The sequence below is a fragment of the Spermophilus citellus genome (assembly GCF_964194105.1).
Source record: "Spermophilus citellus genome assembly, chromosome: 2".
NCBI lineage: Eukaryota > Metazoa > Chordata > Mammalia > Rodentia > Sciuridae > Spermophilus > Spermophilus citellus.
In genome coordinates, this window is record NC_138183.1 from 53,937,584 (window position 1) to 53,960,367 (window position 22,784).

Sequence of the window (22,784 nt, forward strand, 5' to 3'; positions counted from 1 at the left end):
AACCACAAAGAGGAAGCCACTGTTTGTATATTCAGATCCATTCATGGGATTATTAGAAAACATTTCAGTGCCTTCAAAGAAAATGGGCTATAGCTATAATAGAGGAAGATATTCAGTCTGCATTATCAAGCAGGTTAAAGATTACTACAAGGAACAGAAATTTGGAATTAGAATGGGATAGACATTTAATCCAGCAGGTAGAGGTGTAAGAAGTGTGAGATGATGCCTGAGCTGAGGTTTCAAAAGAAAGTAGGAGGTGGCCAGGTGCAGGGAGTGGTGTACACACGGGGATTTACATTCCAGTGATGAAACCACAGATGCGGAGGCATGGAGGTGAAAGAATGTGGTTAGGGACTCCAGGAGTAGAAAGTTAGGATAATTACTTTTGGCTGCCTATCTACCAGTCATTCTCCCACCCATCTTTCCTTGCTGATTTGCTGTCTTCTTGGCATCTGAGATAATAATTTTCCTAGTTGCTTTTATGATTAAAGATATACATCTGACCCAATTCTGCTCAATGAGATATCAGGGGACATTGCTGGAGGGATGGATGAGATATAATTTCTTCCATATCAAAACAGGAGATACCCATGAGGGGCACCCTCCACTTTCAATCTACCTGTTGATGTCACAGGAAGCTATTGCTGTTACATGATGGTGTTGCTATTGCTGCCATCTGGTGACCATGAATGGAGACATCACCAACACTCTGGAGATGGCAATCTTTGGTGGCCTCATGGAGATACTGAACCACCCTGATACCACCTATCTCTGGATTTTTTATTATGAAGGGGAAAAATAAAGTAGCCTCTTGATCAGATATTCTATTATTTGTAGCCAAGACATATCCATTGCCGTGCTCACATTCCATAACATGAGGAACCAACGATTGGTTTTAAAAGGTTGTAATATAATGAAATTTGTATTTCAGAGAGTCCAGGTTAAAACAAGCAGAAAAAATTATTAAACAAAATGGGACAAAAGGCAAGAAGACCAACTAGGATGCTTATGATGGTGTACATGGAGATGGAGAGAAGAAGGCAAAAATTAGGGCCTTTTGAACTGATGCACACACACAATTTTAGAGGTAAAATGGACAAGATGTGGTAATTGGTAGGAGAACTAGTAGGTAAGATAAATGAAAGAATTAAGAGGTTAGGTAATTACATAGGTGGATGAGTCATATCTTGGTGATTTAGATTTTTGAAGAAGCAGATCAAAGATGGGATAGAAATGATTAATTCTGTTTGGGACATACTGAGTTTGAAGAACCCAGAAGAAATGTCCAGTGGGCAGCTTAATCTTATATCCAGAGCTCAGAAAATCTGGACTTGAGGTAAAGAGTTTCAACGTATCAACATGTACATGGTAAATGGATCCCTAAAAAAAGTTCAATCTTTTTAGAGCATATGTATAGAGAGGGAGACAAGAGGACTGAGTTGGAAAGGAGACTTCATGGTGACCAACATTCTCAGACAGAAGGAAAGTCTCATACAGACTATGAAACCACAAAGGGAGGAAGCAAAGAGAAAAAACTGCCTCCAATGGTAAATGCAGTTTCCACAAGGAAACCGCCTACTTCAGAGGATGTAAATGAAATAGGGTCAGAAAAGGACACCATGGTGACCTTCACCAGAGTGGTTCTGTGGAGTGCTAAGTGCAGAAGTCAGAGTGAGTTAAGCAGAAAAGATGAAGTGAATCTGACCTAAGTTTATTATTTTTTATTTTTATGTGTTCTAATGAGTTATACATGCAGCATTTCTGTTCATTTTACACAAATGGAGCACAGCTTTTCATTTCTCTGGTAGTATATGACATAGAACTGCACCATATGTGCAGTCATACATGTACCCAGGGTAATGATGTCTGTCTCATTCCACCATCTTTCCTACTCTTGTGTCCCCTTCCTCCCCTCTCTCCCATTTGCCCAAAGTTCCACCATTCTTCCCACCCCACATTATGGATTATCATCCACTTATCAGGGAGAACATTCAGCATTGGTTTGGGGGGATTGGTTTACTTCGTTTACTATGATATTCTCTAACTCCATCCATTTATCTGCAAATGCCATAATTTTATTCTCTTTTAATGCTGAGTAATATTCCATTGTGTATATATACCACAGTTTTCTTATTCATTCATCTATTGAAGGGCATCTAGGTTGCTTCCACAATTTAGCTATTGTGAATTGAGCAGCTATAAACATTGATGTGTCTATGTCACTATAGTTTGCTATTTTAAGTCCTTTGGGTATAGATTAAGGAGTAGAATAGCTGGGTCAAATGGTGGTTCCATTCCAAGTTTTTTAAGGAATCTCCATACTGCTTTCACAGTGGTTGCACCAATTTGCAGTGCCATCAGCAATGTATGAGTGTACCTTTTTCCCCACATCATTGCCAACACTTATTGTTGCTTGTATTCTTGATAATTGCCATTCTAGTTTTTCTTTTAAGAAGATTTCTATGAAAGGAAGGAGGAAGATTGAAGACAGGGAGTGCATGGGGTCCAGGAAAAGGCATCTATTCAAGATTGGGAGGGTTGAGTGTGTTTATATATTGAGGAGAAAGAAGCACTGGAAGGGGTGGAGCAGGTTTGAGAGGAATACAGGTGGCAACTGATGGAGTGAGGTCCCTGAAGATTCAGGGGGGAGTTGGAGGCATGAGCCTTGCGAACAATTTCAGATTGCAGTTCCCTCTAAAGAAACTTAAATCCAACTCTCTAAAGGAAAGTTCAGTCAATCAATACTGGAGCTCTCCCATTTCCCTAGGATCATGCAAGGGTCCCAGCACAGCATCAAAACATCTGGATGGACACTCCTTTTGCTGACCACAGTGGTTATCACAAAGATGCTAATTCTTCGAGCCTGCAGGACCCGATCTTCTTTGGGTGATACTGAGAGCCCATAGAACTGGGAAGTCAGCATTATTAGATTTATCACATAGACAACTCCACATTCCCCAGGGAACCACCAGAGGGTTCCATGTCTTGTCCACCTCCAGTCTCCTCCTAGTACTCAGGAAATCATTACGCTCCTACATATGGTACCTTCATTATATTGGTTTTTGTTGTTGCTGCTGCTGTTGTTGTTTTTACCTAAATAAGCTGCCTGTCCTCATAAAGGGGGAGAAAATGAAAGGAGTAGATGAGATGAAAGTGAAAGTTGTGTGATTCTCCAGAGGAAAAAAGCATGCAGCCAGCCTCCCTAATACAAGTATCATAGGAATATTCATGTGCATGATCTAGAGAGACTTTAAAACATGGCACGGGTACAGCTTAGGAGTTGTATTGCTTTAATATTGGCTGGCAAATGTTTACAATGTCATAATATCTCAGGGTCTCACTAACAGATTAGGATTTAATCACTCCCTACCCTTAGTCTGACCTGAGGATAGTCCCAAACCTAAAAAGGTAATTTGTCATTCTTACCTAAAAATCAGCTAGCTCTGTGAATCAGATGTTCCTTCTGAAGACTGAACTACACATTTTCAGTTCAGAAGAAGAAAGCGACTTTATTTTGAAAAGTAAAGGCAACAATACTCTTTAGATATTTGGATAAGGACCAAAGTAATGCTGCGTATAAAGCCTAGAACTCCTCTGACTAAAGATTCCAGAACCCATTAGTTAAGCTGCATCATAAAATGCAATATTTTTAAGAGAAAAGGGGAGGTAGTGGTGGTAACTGATGTACAAAGAGGAGTCTTGCTTTTTACACAACAGTCTCCAGCAATATGCAGGGAAAGGGGAGCTTGGTAGATGGAAAGGTACATTCCTGCTCTCCTGTAGGAATGCCCCCAAGGTGGAAATAATTGCATCAGGCCATCAGAAAAGCTGAACCTTATGATTAATGACTATCTGAAATCAGATTAAGCACAATGAGGTTAAAATTTAGCTTTTTGCACAGCTCAGCTATACAAACAACACTCGGATTGGATGATCTGGCCTTTCCAGCCTCTGCGAGCATTTCCCCACCAGCTGGCATCCCACATTGCTTGAATGAATGTTGAACCATCGTTAAATAAATAAATCCTTGCTGCCAGTCCTCCTGAGGCCTATTACACAGGACTGCCCATGTGAGAAGCAGCTTGCTCACACAAATCAGTGCCTGAAATTCAAAGCATCTGGCCTAGTGTCTTCAATTTTAGACTTATATTTGAAAGCACAGCTTGATTTCTCTGTTCATTAAGCATATCTCACGTGGTCAACAGTCCCACAGGCCTCTCATCAGGCCTCAAGTTCAGCTCCTTGGGAGGGTAACAGCTGATATCTTTGAGAAGCCCCCAAGGATAATGGGGGAGGAGGTGCGGATTCCACAAAACCATTTAAACATAAACATACTGTAAAACATAACTTGAAAATTTTCTAAAATCTATAAAGCCTTATCATGGAATTGGCAACAGTCAGAGCTTATATATTGCTTATATAAATTATAATTGAATAATATGGCATTCTCATTAATGCGGAAAACAAAATGACCCTCTGGCACCTAGTCTGAGGTCTTAAGACTCTATCTCCTGCTCAAAGGAAACAGGATTCCTTGAATAAATATTCAATTGTAGTTCCAGGGCAATAAATCTACCAGATGTGTCACCTTTCACCTCACCAGAAAGCAAGGAAGATATAGGTGGGAAACCTAGGGTTGTATGGAAAAACCTCAGAATTCAACTCAAATGGAGTCACACTTCACATTGGCCCAAACAGTAGCAATTTGAGTATCAGTAAGAATAACTGAAGCATATTAAATATGCTAGATCCATGAGTTCACAATGGTACTTACTGGTCACTGTTAGAGATGCTAGTGAATTAACTCTGTTTTCAAAACAGGAAAACAGAAGGAAAAAATTCCAGATTTTATGCTACTTTTCGAATGAAAAATAAATAAGTTAGGATATTACTTTGCAATTCCTGATGAAGTAATGTGTCCAAAGAGACTGCCAAAATCACAGAAAAATAAATTATCAAAGATTAAATGTCACTCAATGAAAGAATTCACTAAGGGCCTGTCTTGCAAAAAAACTCAAGGTCCTTCTCTAGATCTAACTTCCTAATTACTAGAAACAAAGAGGATGTCAGGAACATGCATACCACCACCACGGGGATGCAAAAGAAAACTAAAAACTGTGGGGTGCTCTGCAGTGAATGATTTCATGCCTTCATCAAATGTCAAGAAAACTATATGGAGTGAGAACAGATTGAGTCTTAAGAGACTATCAACCCTCCCACAAATAAAAGAAAGTAGGACATCCATGTTTTTCATTGACCCTGGAGTAATCCCTCAGAGTTCCCTTTTTCCCAGGATCTGAACTGAAGCAATGCTCCACTCCGATACACTGTTAGTCTCCAGTCCTATCTCCTACCCTAATATTTCTCATCCTTCCCTAACATTGAGATACCAACCCTCCCCCATTCCCTTAGGGCTCATGTGGCTTACTATCAGCCACATGAGCCCTAAGATGCTGCAACTCGGATATCACCAAGAGGTCTGGTTCTGGGAAGCTCAAGGGGCTGGGAAGGTAAAACTAGTGCTAGAAGCTGGGTCTGTAATGGTTGGCCAGTGCAGGGAGAGTAATGGAGCACATCTGAACCATAATCCCACAGGTACAGCCAGGAGACAAGCATCAGGGCATCAAATGTAAATATTAAAATTAAAAGTAAATGAAATTGCAAATGGCAAAAGAACCAAGAGCCAGAAATTGGTTGGGACCTAGACTGGAGGGGAAAGAGGAAGGGAACAATTGAGAATGTTTGAGATTGAGGTGGCAGGGTGGACACTAGTTGATTTTTGCTTGTATGGCTTCTTGCTTTCACTTTGGGAGCTGCTGCTTCTCCATCCCCAAACCATGAACCTCCTATTCCACAAGGGAGACCAATGGCAATTACGGGACTACCATAGGGCCACATCCACCTAACAAGAGAGATTGAACCAGAAAACTGGCCCAATGATGAACACAGACCCAAGTGGGGCCAATCAGAGTTCTCCCATGAGATGTTTCTATTTAGAAGAAAAAGGGACTCTCTTCCTATAAGGATGAAGATTTGTACCTGTCAGCAATTATCTTTCTCGTGACATGCAAAAGATGTCTACAGCAGATGAGAATTAAGCCAACACATTAAAAAAGAGTGGAAACATGCACAGATGAGAATTTAAAAAAAAAATTCCTAAAAATTAAATTCCAGGTGCAGCGGCACACATCTGAAATCCTAGCAGCTTGGGAGTTTAAGGCAGGAGGATTTCCAGTTCAAAACCAGCCTCAGCAATTTATTGAGGCCCTAAGCAACTCAGTGAGACCCTGTCTCTAAATAAAACATTAAAAAGGGCTGGGGATATGATTCAGTGTTTAAGCATCCCTGGGTTCAATCCCCGTAGCCCCCTGGCAATTTTTTTTTTTTTAAGAGAACAATAAGCGCCAATGGCATTCTTAGTTCCTAGAATTGTTTTTGTTTGTTTGTTTGTGACACTGGGCATTGAACCCAGGAGCGCTCTACCACAGAGCTACATTTCCAGCCCTGATTTTTTATTTTGATACAAAAATCTTGCTAATTTGCCTAGTCTAGCCTTAAACTTGCAATCCTCTTGCCTCAGCCTCACTAGGAGCTGGGATTATAGGTGTGTACCCACCACACCCAGCTACTTCTAGTCTTGTCCAAAGTGAATTCTACCCTAAAGCCTACCAATTGCATTTACCAACTCATTCCTTTTTTGTTCAGTTTTGTTTTAGTGTTATGTTGGTAATTGTCACTTGCAATCAAGATCTTCACTGCTGTAATGAATAGGAGAGGTATGAGCTATATCCATCCCAAAGATTCACAAGGCATGACTTTTCCTGCTTGATCAACATCCATTTATTTGGTCTCTCCAGTTTGATGCCTCCCATCTTTAAAGTCTGATTGGCTCTAATCTTATGAGTTCCTGCTTCCCTTGCCTAAAGAATAAGGGAATGAATTTTTTTAATATTTATTTTTAGTTGTAATTGGACACAATATCTTTATTTCACTTATTTATTTTTATGTGGTGCTGAGGATCGAACCCAGGGTCTCACACATGCAAGGCAAGCGTTCTACTGCTGAGCCCCAGCCCCAGCCCAAGGGAATGAATTTTAATAAGTCTATACTGGTTGCAGTCTACAAATAATCAAAACCATGAATTGTCACTGTTTAATATCATGTTGGCTGAAAAGAGGTGTATAAAGAGTATTTTGGAAAGTGAAATTCATTTTCCCATAGATTAAATTATCATTTTAGATATGTATCATAAAGGAGGACTTTAGAGTGGGGATTAGAAGAACTGATTCTAGCCCCAGAATCTGTGAGCCTTGTTTGGGCTTTGTTTCACTAAACCACATGGAATGCCTATACTGTGTATTCCAGTATTTTAAATACTTCACATCTATGAAATCACTGAATCCTCAACAAATGACCATAACCATTAGGAAGGTGCTATTATATCCCTTCTTTTACGATGAAGGAATCTGGGGCTCAGAGAGTCTCATCTACTCAGTATAACAGAGCTCTTGAATAGGAGTGAGAGGTTCTGTGTTTTGAATTTGAGGACTTGTGTTCCTCATCTACAAAATATGAGTTACTAGATAACTGCTGTTGTACAAGAAAAGCCTGAACTTTGGAGTCAGAAAAAATTGGTGCTATAATGCTCAGCCACAGTTTCTTCATATATAAAAGTGACACCTTTCTCTTGGGTTTGTTGCATAAATTACACGAGACAGTATATGTCAAGCATCTATGGAAATGCTCAAGAAAATCCCCTCCCCTGCCACCTCTGTGAAGCAAATGAACTATGCCCTATATATTTTTAGGCAAGATACAGGGGCATTTGCGACTTTCTTAGGACAAGGAAATATCTGCCACAAATGAAGAAAGAGAGTTGAAATTAGATACCACCCCAGGCTTATGATTTCTACCTTGAAGAAAAATAATGTGTCCAGACAGGTATCCCTCTCCCAGAGAATACTTACCAGTGGCCAATGCAGAAGTTCAGCTGTGTGTGCAGACAGAAGCCTTTTCTATCCACAGTCCACCAAGAGAATCATGCCAGCTTGGGTCAGGACCATGAAGACGATTGAAACATCCTCTCTTCAGCAGGGGGTTATAATCAGCAAAGTTAGCTATGGGGCAGCATCTGGCCCTGGATAGAGAGTAACCCAGATGAGAGTGAGGCTTAGGATTCATCCCCCACTCATGGACCTGACATTTCCATCTCCTTGTGATTCAAAGAATTAGAATAGGAATTCTGGTATACATACAGCAGTGAAACAGAAATTTCCTAGTCCTCTTCCAGGATATCATACAAAACAAGATGAATGGAAATAAAATTGGTGGGGGCAATGCCATTTTGAACACAGCTAGAAAAGAGATATAATCCTCAGGCTCAAAAGGCATCTAGGGATGGTCCAAAGTAGCCAAGTAGGTGCAAAAATGTCATAGGAAGAACTTCTGCAGGGGTAATGCTTAGTGAGCTGTCTCAGGGGCTCACAAGGTGCCAGCAAGAATATGCTTCCTCTGGGTAAGCAGCTTCCCTTGATGTGACAGATAAATATCCTTGATATAACAAGAGTTGCAAAATCTGTGGAGAAGGGTAGAATTGGATTGAGCATGAGCTGCCTGCAGTAGGAGGTAGGGTATATATTGTGCATCACTTCAAAATCCTCTTGGCCCTACTTCTTACTCCTGCCCAGCTGCGGCATACACTTGCATGCAAGTTTCACTGATTTGTACAGATTCAGCTAGTGCCTTGCTCTAGATTAGGGCTGCCTACTTGATTCTTGGAAACCTACTCTTGTATTCAGCCATGAGATACCCAGAAGTGTCGGGGATAGGAGCCAAAAGACAACTGTTTCCCATTTCACTCCCCAAGCAAATATTCCTCCTCAGCATTTTCCAGTGGGATCAAGTACTAGTTGCCAAAACATGACACCTCTAGAACAGCTTGGGGGACCAAGCTGAGAAAGGCAGTACCAGAAATGGTCCCAGAATGCATGTACTCAGAATGGAATTTTGGAGATGATTACCCACCAATCAGGTGGCAATAAGGACACCATTTGTAGTGGTCATTGATGGACAAATCATCACAATTATCAACATTTTCCTGTGGGGGTTAGGATTAGGTACAGAGGGAAGGTGAAGTTACACATGGGACTTGAAGGGTATAGGGCAACTGTAATTATAAAGACTGTAGCACTATTTTGGTAATTGCTTTGAATATCCTGAAAAAAAAAATGATGGCTACAGGTCAGCCAACCATGAGCTATGAAAGCCAGAGAACCTCTAGGGAAGCCTTTGGGAGGTCCCTACCTTCTGCAGCATGAAGCAGACTCTATTATAAATCCAAATCAGAATCTGTTGAGACAAAACTGTAAAGAAAATGGAATATGCAATTTTAATAGTCTCTTACATCAAAGTCAGGGAAAGTGGAACCCAGAAAACGGCAATGGAACTGGCTAGGTGCATGAGGCCCAGAATCTTGAACTTGGGTTTTTCTGAATCATCCCACCTGACAAATTCTCCCTCCACTTCTCTAGGGAAGACCAGCCCTCCCCTTGCTTGAAGCCCCTCAGGTTCCATCCTCCTCCACCCTCAGGCTGCTGTTTTAAAACCTCAGCCCTTGCTGCATCTCTCTGCCTCTGGGCTAATGTTGTCACAGATTAGTCACCCACAGCAGAGAGATGCAGTGCCTTCCCTGCAAGAAACAATCCACACCATGAAGAAAGAAGAGACTAATACACACCAATAGGTACCAGTTATACATGTGGGAGTGGATTTCTGGAGAGTGAACTGGGGTTGGGAGTTAGGAATACAAGGCTGAACTGGGAAAGATTTATTGGCAGACCTGATAAAATTGGCTTGTTAAAGGATCAAGGGCTTCAGCAGCATATGACAGGGAAAAGGGAGATCTTAAGTTCTGCCTACATTTGAGGATTTTAAAACCACCAGAGGAATTTGTCAGTTTTACTTTTTTTTTTTTTTTTTTTTTTTGGCCAGCAGAGGGCAATCTAGGCTCCATGAAACTACTTACAGGAAAATAAGAGAAAGGAGGGGAGGATATAAAATATATAATCATCAGATGGCACTAAAATGTTGGTGTTTGGATACATTATGTCAGTCAATCCAGGTTTCCCCAGACTCATGAACTATCTTCCTCCGCCCAATTGCTATTTCCTATGCAACAATTTCAAATCCTTGATTTTTTTTTTTGGGGGGGGGGTATTAGGGATACCCCTAATATGAACTGAGCCACATCCCCAGCCCTATTTTAATTTTATTGAGAGACAGGGTCTCACTGAGTTGCTTAGTGCCTTGCCTTTGCTGAGGCTGGCTTTGAATTCACAATCCTCCTGCCTCAGCCTCCTGAGCCGCTGGGATTATAGGCCAGTGCCACCTCAACGGTCCCTGATATTCTTAAACAAAAAAAACAAGAGAAGAGCCTATGTTGCTGTCAGCATGAGGAGCTGACTTGTGCATTCTGCAGTGCTTTTCACTGTCTTGTCATGGAAATCACTTGCACTACAAGTTGAGAGGAAGCTGGTTCCTTCTTTCTTCTCATTTGCCAGCCCATGTCTATTAATTGATCCTCCTCCAACATACTCACAAATCAATATTCCCAAGTATGAACCAGGGTTTCTCAGAGTGTGGCTTTGTCGGGACCTGCAAACGAACCATAGGGTGGGACAGGAGCTGTAAAACATGAGAACCCTGGCCTTACTCCTGGTGTGGTCAGGACCCAAGAATCTGCATTTTAACATGTGTCCTTTGTGATTCTGATATGCACTAAAGCATGTGACCCACTGATCTAAACAAGAAAAGCAAGAACTCTGGCAGTGGCCCCATGTGGGGCTTTTGAGTCTACTATAGACAACCCTTTCTCCTGACCTCTCAGGATACAGGAAGTTAGCAGTGAGGCATCAAGGAATGGCAGGGAAGAGAGAAGAGAGGGACTCCAGCACAGACTCAGATCAGGATGACTTTTGTCCTCAACTAAAAAAAGAAAAATCACTGGAGTTCTTGAATTTGCAAAATCACTCTAGAGTAAGGGTAGAAAAGCATATATCAAATGTTATTGAATCAATAAACATGAATACCTTAAAGCAAAAAAATAACAAGAAAAAGTCAGTGAGCAGTTTCCTGCTTATTTAGAACATTTTTATCTAGAGGAGTACTTCCCGAACTCCTGGGAATCTGAGTCATTTGGGAAGTAGACTGGGACTCTCCAGAGCATGTTGAAGCAGCTACCAAAGCATGCCTGAAGTGCCACCTCTCAGGTCTGCAGAATATGCCTGGATTTTCCCCACTCGTCATTCTACATAGAAAATTCTATTGTGTGTGAGAGCACAATGAACAATTATTTGGGGAAAATAATAATAGTGAATAGTGTGTCAATGTTTCCTTATCATGTTCAACACCACAGGCAGGGATTAAAAACCAGGAAACAAGAAGTTGATCTAGTAGAACAGTGATACTCCAAGTGTTGTCCAGAGATGGGCAATAACACTATGGAGCTTGGTAGAAATGTGAATTCTCAGGTTCTGGCTCCAGACTTAGGACTGGTTTCTGGAGGTGGGGCTCAGACATCTGCTTTAACAAGACCCATGATTCTGCTTATTTAGAATACCGATTCACATCAGCACTGAAGATTTTTCCTAAACCTTTCTGATGGTAAATATAATTTCCTAGGCCCCTCTGTGGGCAACTCTGATTCAGAGCAGCTAGAACAAAAACCTTGAAATTCAGTTTGTAAAATCAACCCCAGGTGCGACTTTTAGGAAGTTTGAGGTATTCTAGGTCCCTTCTTAATCTCTTATCTACCCGAGTTCTGATGAAGGCAGATGCTTGGATAAGAAATGTACATTAGAATCACTGGTAGAGCTTTTTAAAAATAGATTCTCACGTTTTCCAAACTCCAGCGAATCGTATCCACCTTCTGTTCTAAACAAATGGCTTTGAGAAGCTCTTTGCTTTTGCTTTTAATGTGGACAATTTCACTTGTCAAGCATTGTAGCCTTCTCTAAGTGGAAGGCCACCATCATCTACTCATTTGCACTGAGTGACATTCAAGGGCCTGAACTTTAAGTAGTTAGTACTCAATGAGCCCTTAAAAATAGCTTTGCTGGTCAATTTGACAGCTCCTTTAACCTGGAGTCAGAACAGGTCTCAACAGTGGCGCCCAGAAAAAGCTGGTATTGGCCTTGTTGTATTGCATATCTTCTCCCCCAGCCATCACCCAGAGTTCTTAGCGCAGGTGTCACACTTCTGTCTTCATCTTAAAGTCTGTCCTTCCCCTCCATCCACAGGGGATGAAGGGCAGTGGGCATGTTAAGCAGTTGTTAACCTGGCTGGTGAAACAATGGGTTTTAAAATGTGTCCACATGGTTTCATCCAGAATGTTAGATGCTATCCTGGAAGTAACAGCCTGAGAAAACACCGATTTCCTAAGCAATATATGCAGTGATGGTCCAGGTTATATACCACATATACATAGTCCCACAAAAGTTTCCATTCCTGGTCATATTCTTATTGTGTACTTATTTACAAAGAAGATAAATTGAGTGTGGGAGGGAGGACTATGTTTCCAGAGTTTTCTCTTTAAGACCTATTAAACCTATTTGAAAAATAGAGAGACAATTGTCCCACTGAACTTGTTTACCATTTTAGGTTCAGTTTAATTCAGTTCTACTTCCATTTCTGAAAGTTTGTTCTGTGATTACTTTGAAGGGCAAGTATTTTGGAGAAGTTTAACTTCCACTGATAGTCCACAGAGTTGTCTATTCTTTTCTATATTTATGATTTCATTACAAACTATTTACTACATAGTTCAATAAAAATAAGAAATTCAAACAGTTATGAATCTGCTAAGTGTATTAGTAATAATCTCCAGAAGACTCCCTGAAAAAAACGTTTTTTGAATCCTGAAATCTATGGTCAGGGCACTTTTATTTCAATTGACATTGACTCATAATGATATTACTCTATTTGGTCAGGTCTTGATGTTAGTTATCCTTTAGGTCACAAAAATAACATTAAACAGATACAGCTGATATGACTATATCACATTAAAGATAATGGAATGCTTTATTGGTTCAAATATGGTTGAAAGTCTATACAGAACAGTGAATCCAGAAAGAGACAATCTATGCTTCTACTTTTGTATTAACAGTATATACCTTAATTACTAAAACTTTATGATGTTTTAGATTTATATAGGGTAAGTCCTCCAAGTTTTTCCTTCAAGAAAAAATATCCCTTTGCTTTTACATGTAAATTTTATAAGGCTTGAAATTGAATACAAAGAAACATTCTTAGATTTTGGTTGAGACCACATTGAATATTTCAACAGGTCAATTTGGAGAAATATCTTACCTTTACTGAACCGACTTTTCCAATCCAGAAACACAGAATACCTCTTCACTGACTATTTTTCCTAAAACATATTTCATAATTTCATATGCAGAGATCTTGCTAGATTTCTATCTATAGGTTTGACCTTTTGATGCTTCTGTAAATTTTTTAATTGAAATTTTCATCTTATACAGAGTAATCCTATAAAAATCATTTATTAACATTTTATCTTGAGATTCTTCTGGATTTCTACATTCACAACAATGTCATTAGTAATTTTTTAAAACTGAATTAATCTTTAATAATCTAGAACTCATGTAGCTTGCGAAAACATTGTTTTTGTTAGGTTAGTTCACATATGTAAGTTATTAAAACTCTTCATGTTAGTTTCGAAAATTTGGATTACTAGTCTGAGCATAAAATAATTTAAAGGGTGCTTAATATACAAAGAGCATGTTTATTTTCTTGGAAGCTTTGGAAATACCTATTCTGTGTGCAACTTCCCCTGTTGCCACCCGCCCAGTGCTGCTACACACAACACAACAAGAGAAAAGAATGCTGGATTTTTTTATTTTATTTTATTTTATTTTAGAATGCTGGACTTTGACCCAACTGTTTTTCAATATATATTTGTTTCTCTTCATGTATGAGAGGAAATAAAAAGACTGGTTGATGTGATATATTTCATTTGCCCTTTGTTGTATTATTATCTTGCTGTTGCCACTGGTGCATCTTATGGGAGACCTCCCCTCTTCACTTGTCTCATCTCTCAAGTTCTTCTCCTTCCTGGAGTTAATGGAAGTTACCAATGTCCAGCTGGCTTCTTGCTGCTGGAATCTTCCTACTTACAGTGAGGTAGAAAGGTGGTAGGAGTCAGGTCTGGGTACAACAGGAGACAGAGGAGACTGAAGTGAGTCCTCTTCTACCCACTGTCAGACCCCCAAAATGGACACAAAATGAAAAAGCAGAGCCTCTGTGTTTGTTTTCAGCAATATTTATTGGAAACAGCAATGCTTCTCGGGTGAGAGTTTATACATTAAGCAGTAAGATTTGCCTTTCACTCCACATGATCCACTACTGCTGCAGGTGGCACATCGGAAGCAACACATTAAATCTCTGAAATAGTCTGTACAGCTAGATAAATAGAACTCTGGATACCTAAGAGGACTTTCATGACTGATATAGGGGGAAAAAAACAACACTGGTAAGTTTACACACAGCACTGTACACACCAGATGGAGATGGGATAGAAGGGACAGATGTAGATGTGATGACTGAATTGGGAGAGGTTTTGCATATGCAGTCACAAACCTTAAACCGCTAAGCACAAAAATCATCTTTATTTGGTCCTCATTGAGGGCAAATACACACAAATGATGTTCAAGGAACACAAGGTAAAAGTGGAAAGGAAAGACATTTACTGTTTCTTGGTCTATGAAGTTGTGGGAAATGGTTACTAGTATTTTTCTCCTTGTATCTCTGTGCCTAAAGAATTTATGTAATGAAACATATAATTCATGAATAAAACTGAAGGGACGATAACTGTTCCCCCTTCCCTGTACCCTCCAGATATGGTCTAAATATGTACATGGCTTCTGTACAGCAAGAAATTTGAGCTTGAAAACCAGATCTTTTCCCAATTCCTCATAATGGAGAACTTCTTCTTTTCAGCCCTTTCTACAATATGCCGATTGCTGTCTCAATTCAAAATAAATGAGTATCTCTCTCCCCTGGCCCACTGGATTTAATAACAGGGAATAAAGAAAACAGGCTGTATCTCAGAAATAGGCATCAATGGGGAGAAAAAGGTGACTGTTTCCAGAGGAATGCTCTGAGCCCACCATTAATACTTTTCTACTGCTGGCATCAGGAAACTTATTCATTCAGACCAGAAGACAATTTGCTGGTGAGGGAGGCTTTTTTGACAATTCCATGCCTCATATATTTAGGAAGGGACAAAGTGAAAAATAAAGAACTTTCTCCTCTTTGAATGAAGAGGTTGAGGCCTGAATGGCCCCTAGGTGATAGACAATATCTTCAGTAGGATGTTTTATTTTGTGATGTGGCTCATAGTCATATTCTAAGAAACCACAGCCTCCTGAGAACTGGGTAAACAGTAGTTCTGTGACTACCAGCTAGTCTCAGATGGTGTTTAAAAGCACATGCCATGCCCACCAGGCTTGGAAGATACCATCCGTCACCAAGGCTCCTGTGGGAGCACACAAGTCAACCCAAGATACTTGTGGGGCATGATGACTTGGTCCACTGCGGCCTGCACTCAAGATGTGTTGTAAAGCAGCATTATCAAAGCAGTGGTTAAACTTAACTATCTGGGTCAAGAAAAGGTGAGCCAGCCAGCATAACTTTCTAATGGGGCAGGGCAACCAGAATTTCTACATAATTGATGGGGAAGAAGCCTGACTGGCCATGAAGCATCCCCTCATACCAGTTCTCATCAATTTGGTTGGTGAGTGTGATGATGTCACCCTCTTTAAAACCCAACTCCCCTTCATTTTCAGGTTCAAAGTCATACAGAGCTCGGCAGCAGGGCTGATCCATTGGGACACCTGGGAGTAGGAACAGGAGAGAAGAACACAAAGGATATTTAACTTGCAGTATCTACTGCCTGCTACATCCAACTGGCTTCTTGTTCCCCTTCTTCCTTCCCATATACCTCTCCCTGCCAATGCTCCCTCTTGCTACTAGACTCCAGCATCGCTCTAGGGCCATCTTGACCCTAACAGTTTTCAGATGCTTACTTCAATCTTTGGAAGTCGTTGGATATTCCTGTTTCTATTCTCAATATGAAAAAATGGCCACATCTATTCTTGTGATACATACAGCAGCATTCATTAAGGTTTGCCTTCTCAACAATACCCAGAGATGGGAGACTCTATGACTTAGGGAGCTTATAATGAGATCTAGGTTAGTAACACAGCATGGCCAGAATCCTGTTATATTAGCACTTTAAAATCCCTGCACATTCAAAATAGGACAATTAACTCCATGTACAATGCTTTGCATCCTCAGAATAACAGTTAAGTTCTCATTCGTCCAAAAAAAAAAAAAAAAAAAAACTCACCTCTGTAAAACTGCTGTAATGTGATGAAAGCACAATAATAAAATACACTGGGTTCAAGTTCTTACTCTGTGTGACCTTGCACAAGGTCACCTTTGGTTTCATTTTTTCCAAATTGTAATTAACAATAGAACTTACTTCATATGATTATATGTCTACTAAATGAGATGATGTTAAAAGAAATATAATTCATTCTTGGTAAAATGTTGAAGCTCAGAGCTATGACAGTAGATAAAAATAATGTATTTCACTTTAAGTAAAATAATAAGGGTTGGAATCATATCTTAAAATATATCTATCTGGGGCTGGGGATATAGGTCAGTTGGCAGAGTGCTTGCTTCACATGCACAATGCCCTGGCACCACACACACAGTGTGTATATGTCTGTATGTGTGTGTGTGTGTGTGTGTGTGTGTGTGTGTGTGTGTGTATACACGAAATGACCAAATATATTAATATAGCCCACATATACTTATGAATATGGACCCAAGTACATACAGCTCCCATACAAACTAGCTGTCTTGGCAGAAAAACAAGGTAATTAATATTTTATTTACAGAAAGCCCCAAATTAAAATGAAAAGCAAAATATACTACTGGTTTCTGGGTAGAAGCACTGTTACAGATAATTTATATGACTAGTCCTGGTAGCCAGAAGCCACTGCTGTTGACACAGGGAACTCAGCTCAGAGTTGCAGAGGTGAAAGCAAGGACAGGCTGAGATTCATCTGCGGGTTTCTGTCTCCTTTCCTTTTCAGCTCCCTAAGAACATCTATCCAAAGTTTTCTCCTAAAGAACATCAAGCAATGAAGATGCATAGAAAATAGGATAAAGCTGCATATATCGAAAATTCTGTATCTAGTAAAAGACAGTTCCCATGTTTTAACCAAGCCGTGTCATGGAGTTAGCAATGCTTCAAGCACAGGCTTTGTCTGTCCTATGGATAGGGGGTGGAGAGTGATCGTGACAACTGAGAGAATGTGTTACTGGGTGTGCATCAATATTCCTTGGAGAAAACAAAACTTAGCTTTCGTAAGACCAACCTCAGTCACCACCGCACCACGAACTGGTAGAGGGTGGGAGTAGGAAAAAAAACCTAGCAGGTGCTGAGGTTCAAAATACATCCATCTGCAAATATATTGAACCATATGTTCCTGTGACTCAAGAAATCCAGCTCCACACGTTCCTAGAGCTGCTGTCTCTGGGTGATGTGGGGTATATGTGGGTGCACACTGCCCAGGGGCTTCATTTTCATGTGTTGGATGCACAGGAGGGAAAAGGCAGGGAAAAAAGAAGACATGCCCAGCACCTTACTGTGGTACTTGACCACCACAAAACGAGGCCCACAATCAAATGTGTCTCCTAGGAAGTCTGTGTGTACTGCTGAGTAAGAGAAAAGGGTCATGCAAAGGAAGTTTTGCAGAAAAGTGGTGGAGGGAAAGAAAAGGAAAAAAGATTCCTTTAACAGTTTCTACCCAGCAAACCACTCCATGAGACTTGTGTTACCCGTACATTTTTCATGCAGATTGAAATCCTGGAAAAATATTAGCCATGTGTCCAAAGCCTAGGTAGTGAGGTCAGTGATCTGTGCTCCTTACCTGCAGGCTTAGGAGTGCCCGTGTGGGAGAGGCCTCCATTGGGCTGCGTGCTGTCTCCAGTTGAAAACTCCAGGCTCATTCGAGGTTTAGGCTGATATTCTCTTCTAGGCTGAGATGAAGCTTGTCTTATTCTGCACAGAAGAGAAAGAGGAGAGAGAAAAAAAAAGGCTGGGTTGATTCAGGAGCAAAAACAGAAAGCAACAAAATCAAGGAGATGTTGGGCCACTTGCCAGTCTACTATGACAGAATGTGGAAAATCAAAGGAGCCGTAGTTTCCTTCTGTGTGTGCACCTGTGCTCTTGGTGATGTCCTCCTTCAGTGTTATCCTCACTGTCTTTATTCATCTATCAGTCCCTCATTTCCTCCCTCCTTTATTCAGTGATTTATTCCACTATGCACTGTGTGAAGTGCCAGGAACACAGAGGCGATTAGGATACAATTCTTGCCCTCAAGCAATTTATGTTCTGTAGGGAACAGCACAACAGATTATCAAATTATAATAGTGCTGTCAAGGAGAGATCTACAAAGTGCTGTGGAATTTGGGGTGAGACTGGGGGTAGGGAGCAGTCCTCCTCACCTGGGAAAGGTAGAGAAGTTTCAGGAAAGATGCAAAAGATCCCTAGGAGTTATTTCCAAAAGAACACTGTGGAAGAAAGCTACTCTAGAACAAGAGCAGGTTTAAAGGGAAGGAAGAAGGAAATACTGAGAGGAGTGAGCAGTCTAAGATAGTGGGGGAAAGGGAATGAGGGAAAGCAGGAGAAAAATGGAAAGGTACGGCTGATAACACATTCTGCATATCACTAAGTATTTTCCACAGCTTCAGATACTGGATAAGCAAAGAACACCAGAGATATGCAAGCATGGAAGGGGCTAAGGGTATGGTCACTGTAGAATGATACCGACTTTCAACATATTTCAGAGGAAAGAAAGGAAACTGGTCCCTTTATGTTCAACAGGTATCACAAAGGCACTTACTTCTTTACTAGTCTGACATGTATAGTTTTAACTCTTTCTAGAGGCTTCAGCGATACATACATTCCCACAAGGCACAGTGTACCAAAGGAAGCTGCATGATCAAAGCACAGAAGAAGATACTGAGGAGAGGAAGAGCCTAGCCAGATGCAAACAGGTGACATTTCCAACAGTGCAGCACAATACCAATGGTGTATTTACTGTGCACTAAGCCATCTATCTGTTCAGCTATGTGAGTCTAATCTGGCCATAATCTGAGAGTAAAGGCTGCTGGATGATCTTTTAAGGTATGTGTATGTATGTGTATGTATGTATGTGTATGTATGTATGTGTGTGTGTGTATATATATATATATATATTTTTTTTAGCAAGATTATCCTGCTTCATCTGGCTAAGTAAAATAACACATGTATATAGTTGCAATGGTTTGACTCAATAATTTTTTGATTTTTGAAGGTGCCAAAGGGATGCAGATGGAATAGAAACCACACTTCAAATTTTGATCTTTTCTGGGTTAGCAACATGCAATACAATATTTTCTCACAATGCTGAGGGCAGGAGTCAGGAGAGGGGAGCCAAAAATCCCAGTGAGCAATATAATCACAAATATAAACAATCCCTATTCTAAAGTGCACTGTGTGTTAAGCTATGTTGTTCCATAACTTAGGTATATTAAATGCTTTCTATACTTTGGGTTTATTGACTATAATCCCAATGTAAGTCAGATAAGCAGCATTTGTAAGACAGTGTAGAGTCACTGCATGTAGCTCTGCAGGCTGTGTCCCCAAATCCAGAAAGCTCATTTGCACAGAGAACTACTATAGGTCTCTTTGAAGTGCATCTATGGAAGTAGAATAGGTATATGAAAATGGCTTTCTCTGTTAGTGAGAGAGTTAGGACTTTATTATTCTGTTAGGACTTTATTATCATTCAAAGAAACCTGATATGAAAAGATGCAGGTATTCAAATAGGTTGTACTTGCCAGTGAGCCCCAAATCCACCACTGAGTGTGGCCATGGGCTCCCTAATCCTCAGTTTGATCAACTGTTACTTAGACTACAAGGATGTTTTAAGAATAATTATATGCATTAAGTCTCTTGCTGAACATCTGCTCACAAACTGCATCCATCATCACCAACAGTATCCAGGTGTCCATCTGTGACAGTCAGTATAGAATCCAACCTATCATAAACCCAAGCCTAGATCCAAAAGAACAAAGTAAAATGAAGCACAGACAACTAATCCACAAGACGTCTATGTAGGATCAACAAAAATTTTGGCAAAAGTTTTGTCTCCAAATGTATTCTATTATTTCGGTTTCTTTACATCATTTTATATCAAGGAAATGTGAATGAGAAATGCAAGGAAGTGTTACCCACCTTTCCTCCAGTCTGACTGTGACCTGCTGCAGGATCTGCACTGCCTGCTTGTGGTACTCCAGCTGGGCTTGCACAAGCGCAGAGAGCTGGCTCACCTGTTCAATCTTCAGATAGAGGGGAAATCATGCCTCAGTTACCAGGTTACTGTCCTGAAGCTCCTACTACTTACTGCCCCACACATACGACTGTGCCTGGCAATGCTGATGACTGTGTGGCAGGCCAGGCTAAGACAGATGTTCTGCAGGCTCCAAATTCCTTACAGATAAGAAAGCATCCTTGTTCTCAGAACCACATATATCAGTACCAGGAAGAGCAGCATAAGTAAGAAACCCCGTGAAGATGACATCACTCTATTAAACAGTCTGATGTCTAGATACCACCTTCTGATAATGATGTGGCTTCCTTTATTGATTTCTTAAAGGAAAAAGATCCACTGACTAAAGGACTCTTTGTTCCCTATACTTTTTATGCTAAGTTAATATCAGTGTTGTAATAAAAATGTGAATATTGATTGCTCACATAGGCACCATGGAGGTAATATAGTCTGATGGAAAACCTTTGGTCCTCTCAGAGCTTCATTTGTAGTGCAAAGGGGTTTGATTATGTGACATCTTGAGTTCTTTCTAGCTCTAATATTCTTAGTATCCTTAGTTATTCTTTTTTAAAAAATATATTTTTGAGAGAGAGAGAGAGAGAGAGAGAGAGAGAGAGAGAGAGAGAGAGAGAGGGAGAGAGGGAGACAGAGAGAGTTTTTTAATATTTATTTATTTATTTATTTTAGTTTTCGGCAGACACAACATCTTTGTTTGTATGTGGTGCTGAGGATCAAACCCGGGTCGCATGCATGCCAGGCAAGCGCGCTACCGCTTGAGCCACATCCCCAGCCCCTTAGTTATTCTTCATTTTGAATCTCCCGTTGTGTTGTGACCTGAGAAGTAGCCTCCTAGTGAACAGAGGTGATGTTACCCAGAATTTGAGGTATAGGGAAAGATCCCTGAGATTTAGGTTTCCTATGTTATTTCTCCTGAGTATTTAGGTGGATAAAAGTTACTTCACATGAACACAAACCTATACCACTTCCGGATGGTGAAAAAGACCAGATTTGTTCAATATGCCTTCCCTGCCACAGGAGGAAAGCAGTTAAGTGATGTAATGGTTAATTTTAGGTGTCAACTCAACTGGATTAAAGGAGACCCAGATAGCAAGCAAAGCACTATTTCTGGGTATATTTGTCAAGGTATTTCCAGAAGGGATTAGCATTTGAATCAGCAGAATGTGTAAGGAAGATGTGCCCTTATCCAATGTGGACAGGCACCATCAACTTGGCTAAGGGTCCAAACAGAGTAACACTGTATAAGAAAGGAAAATATTTACTAGCTCCTGAAACTAGGCATCTGTTCCTGCCCTTGGATATCAGAGCTCCCAGTTCTTCAGCCTTCAGACTTGGTTTCCAAGACTTGCACCACTAGCTCTCCACCTCTGTCTGGTTCTGGGCCTCTACCCTCAGACTGATAATTACACATTAACTCCACTGGTTCTCAGAACTTCAGGCTTGACTGAGCCATGTTACTGGCTTCCCTGGTTCTCCAGCTTTTGGATGGCATATTGTGGGACTTCTGAGACTATAATTTCATGTGCCAATTTCCCTGATAAATTCCCTCTTCTGTATCTTTATCTATATCCTATTGGTTTTATTTCTCTGGAGACCCTAACCTAAGTAATAAATACATAATATCTATGAACATTTTGGCAAAAGTTGCTGAGCAGCTTATAGGGTAGGAGGTAGAGATGAACAAGGACAGGAAAGCTGGTGTAACAGGTCTTATTGCATAAGTGAAATGAGGAAGGATGATCTTTCATTGTAATTTCAAAGCTAAAAGAATTTAACAGAATGTAATGTCTATAGCAATAAACAATAATTTAGCACCCTGGGTATGCTTTTAAACCATCTCATCTATATCCCAAGTGTAATACCTATACTACGATCATCATTCTCAATAAAAATTACCTTTTCAAAGACAATGTCAACTTTACTTCAAAATGCAGAATGTCTTAATCTATGTTGGATGCTCAATTCTAAATTTATTTCATAATCTCAAATCAATATACTTTGTATTAACAAAGTATTTTTTCAAATATTGGACTTATTCATGAATCATTACCAACATTCTTTTTCTCTCTGCACTACTAGTAATGTTTTAAGATTCCTCATCAGGAAAAAAAAATCTAGGTAAATCAAACTATAACAGTGCAGGAAAATACTACTTCTCTGTATACTTTATCACTTAAAATTATTTAAAAGAAATAAGCATCTATGTGTTCTCACCAATCTTAACATTTTTAATATCAGACTCTTTAACACATTAATCTACAGCCTCAATGATAAGATTAAATTAAAAACCACAGAAGAGTCACT

At 40.1% G+C, this 22,784-nt stretch overlaps 1 protein-coding gene across 1 annotated transcript in view; it reads right to left on the reverse strand.

The window, feature by feature from the left end:
• Positions 1-14,453: 14,453 nt before the first annotated feature.
• The window catches only part of SH3GL2 (SH3 domain containing GRB2 like 2, endophilin A1), a 225,560-nt gene continuing 217,229 nt past the window's right edge, over positions 14,454-22,784 (reverse strand). Inside the window, exons 7-9 of the mRNA XM_081278323.1 lie at positions 20,369-20,472; positions 18,018-18,148; positions 14,454-15,908 (exon numbers count right to left, since the gene is read on the reverse strand). Of these exons, the coding sequence (XP_081134449.1) occupies positions 15,709-15,908; positions 18,018-18,148; positions 20,369-20,472 (435 nt within the window). The 3' untranslated portion in view covers positions 14,454-15,708. The remainder of the gene's footprint in view (positions 15,909-18,017; positions 18,149-20,368; positions 20,473-22,784) is intronic.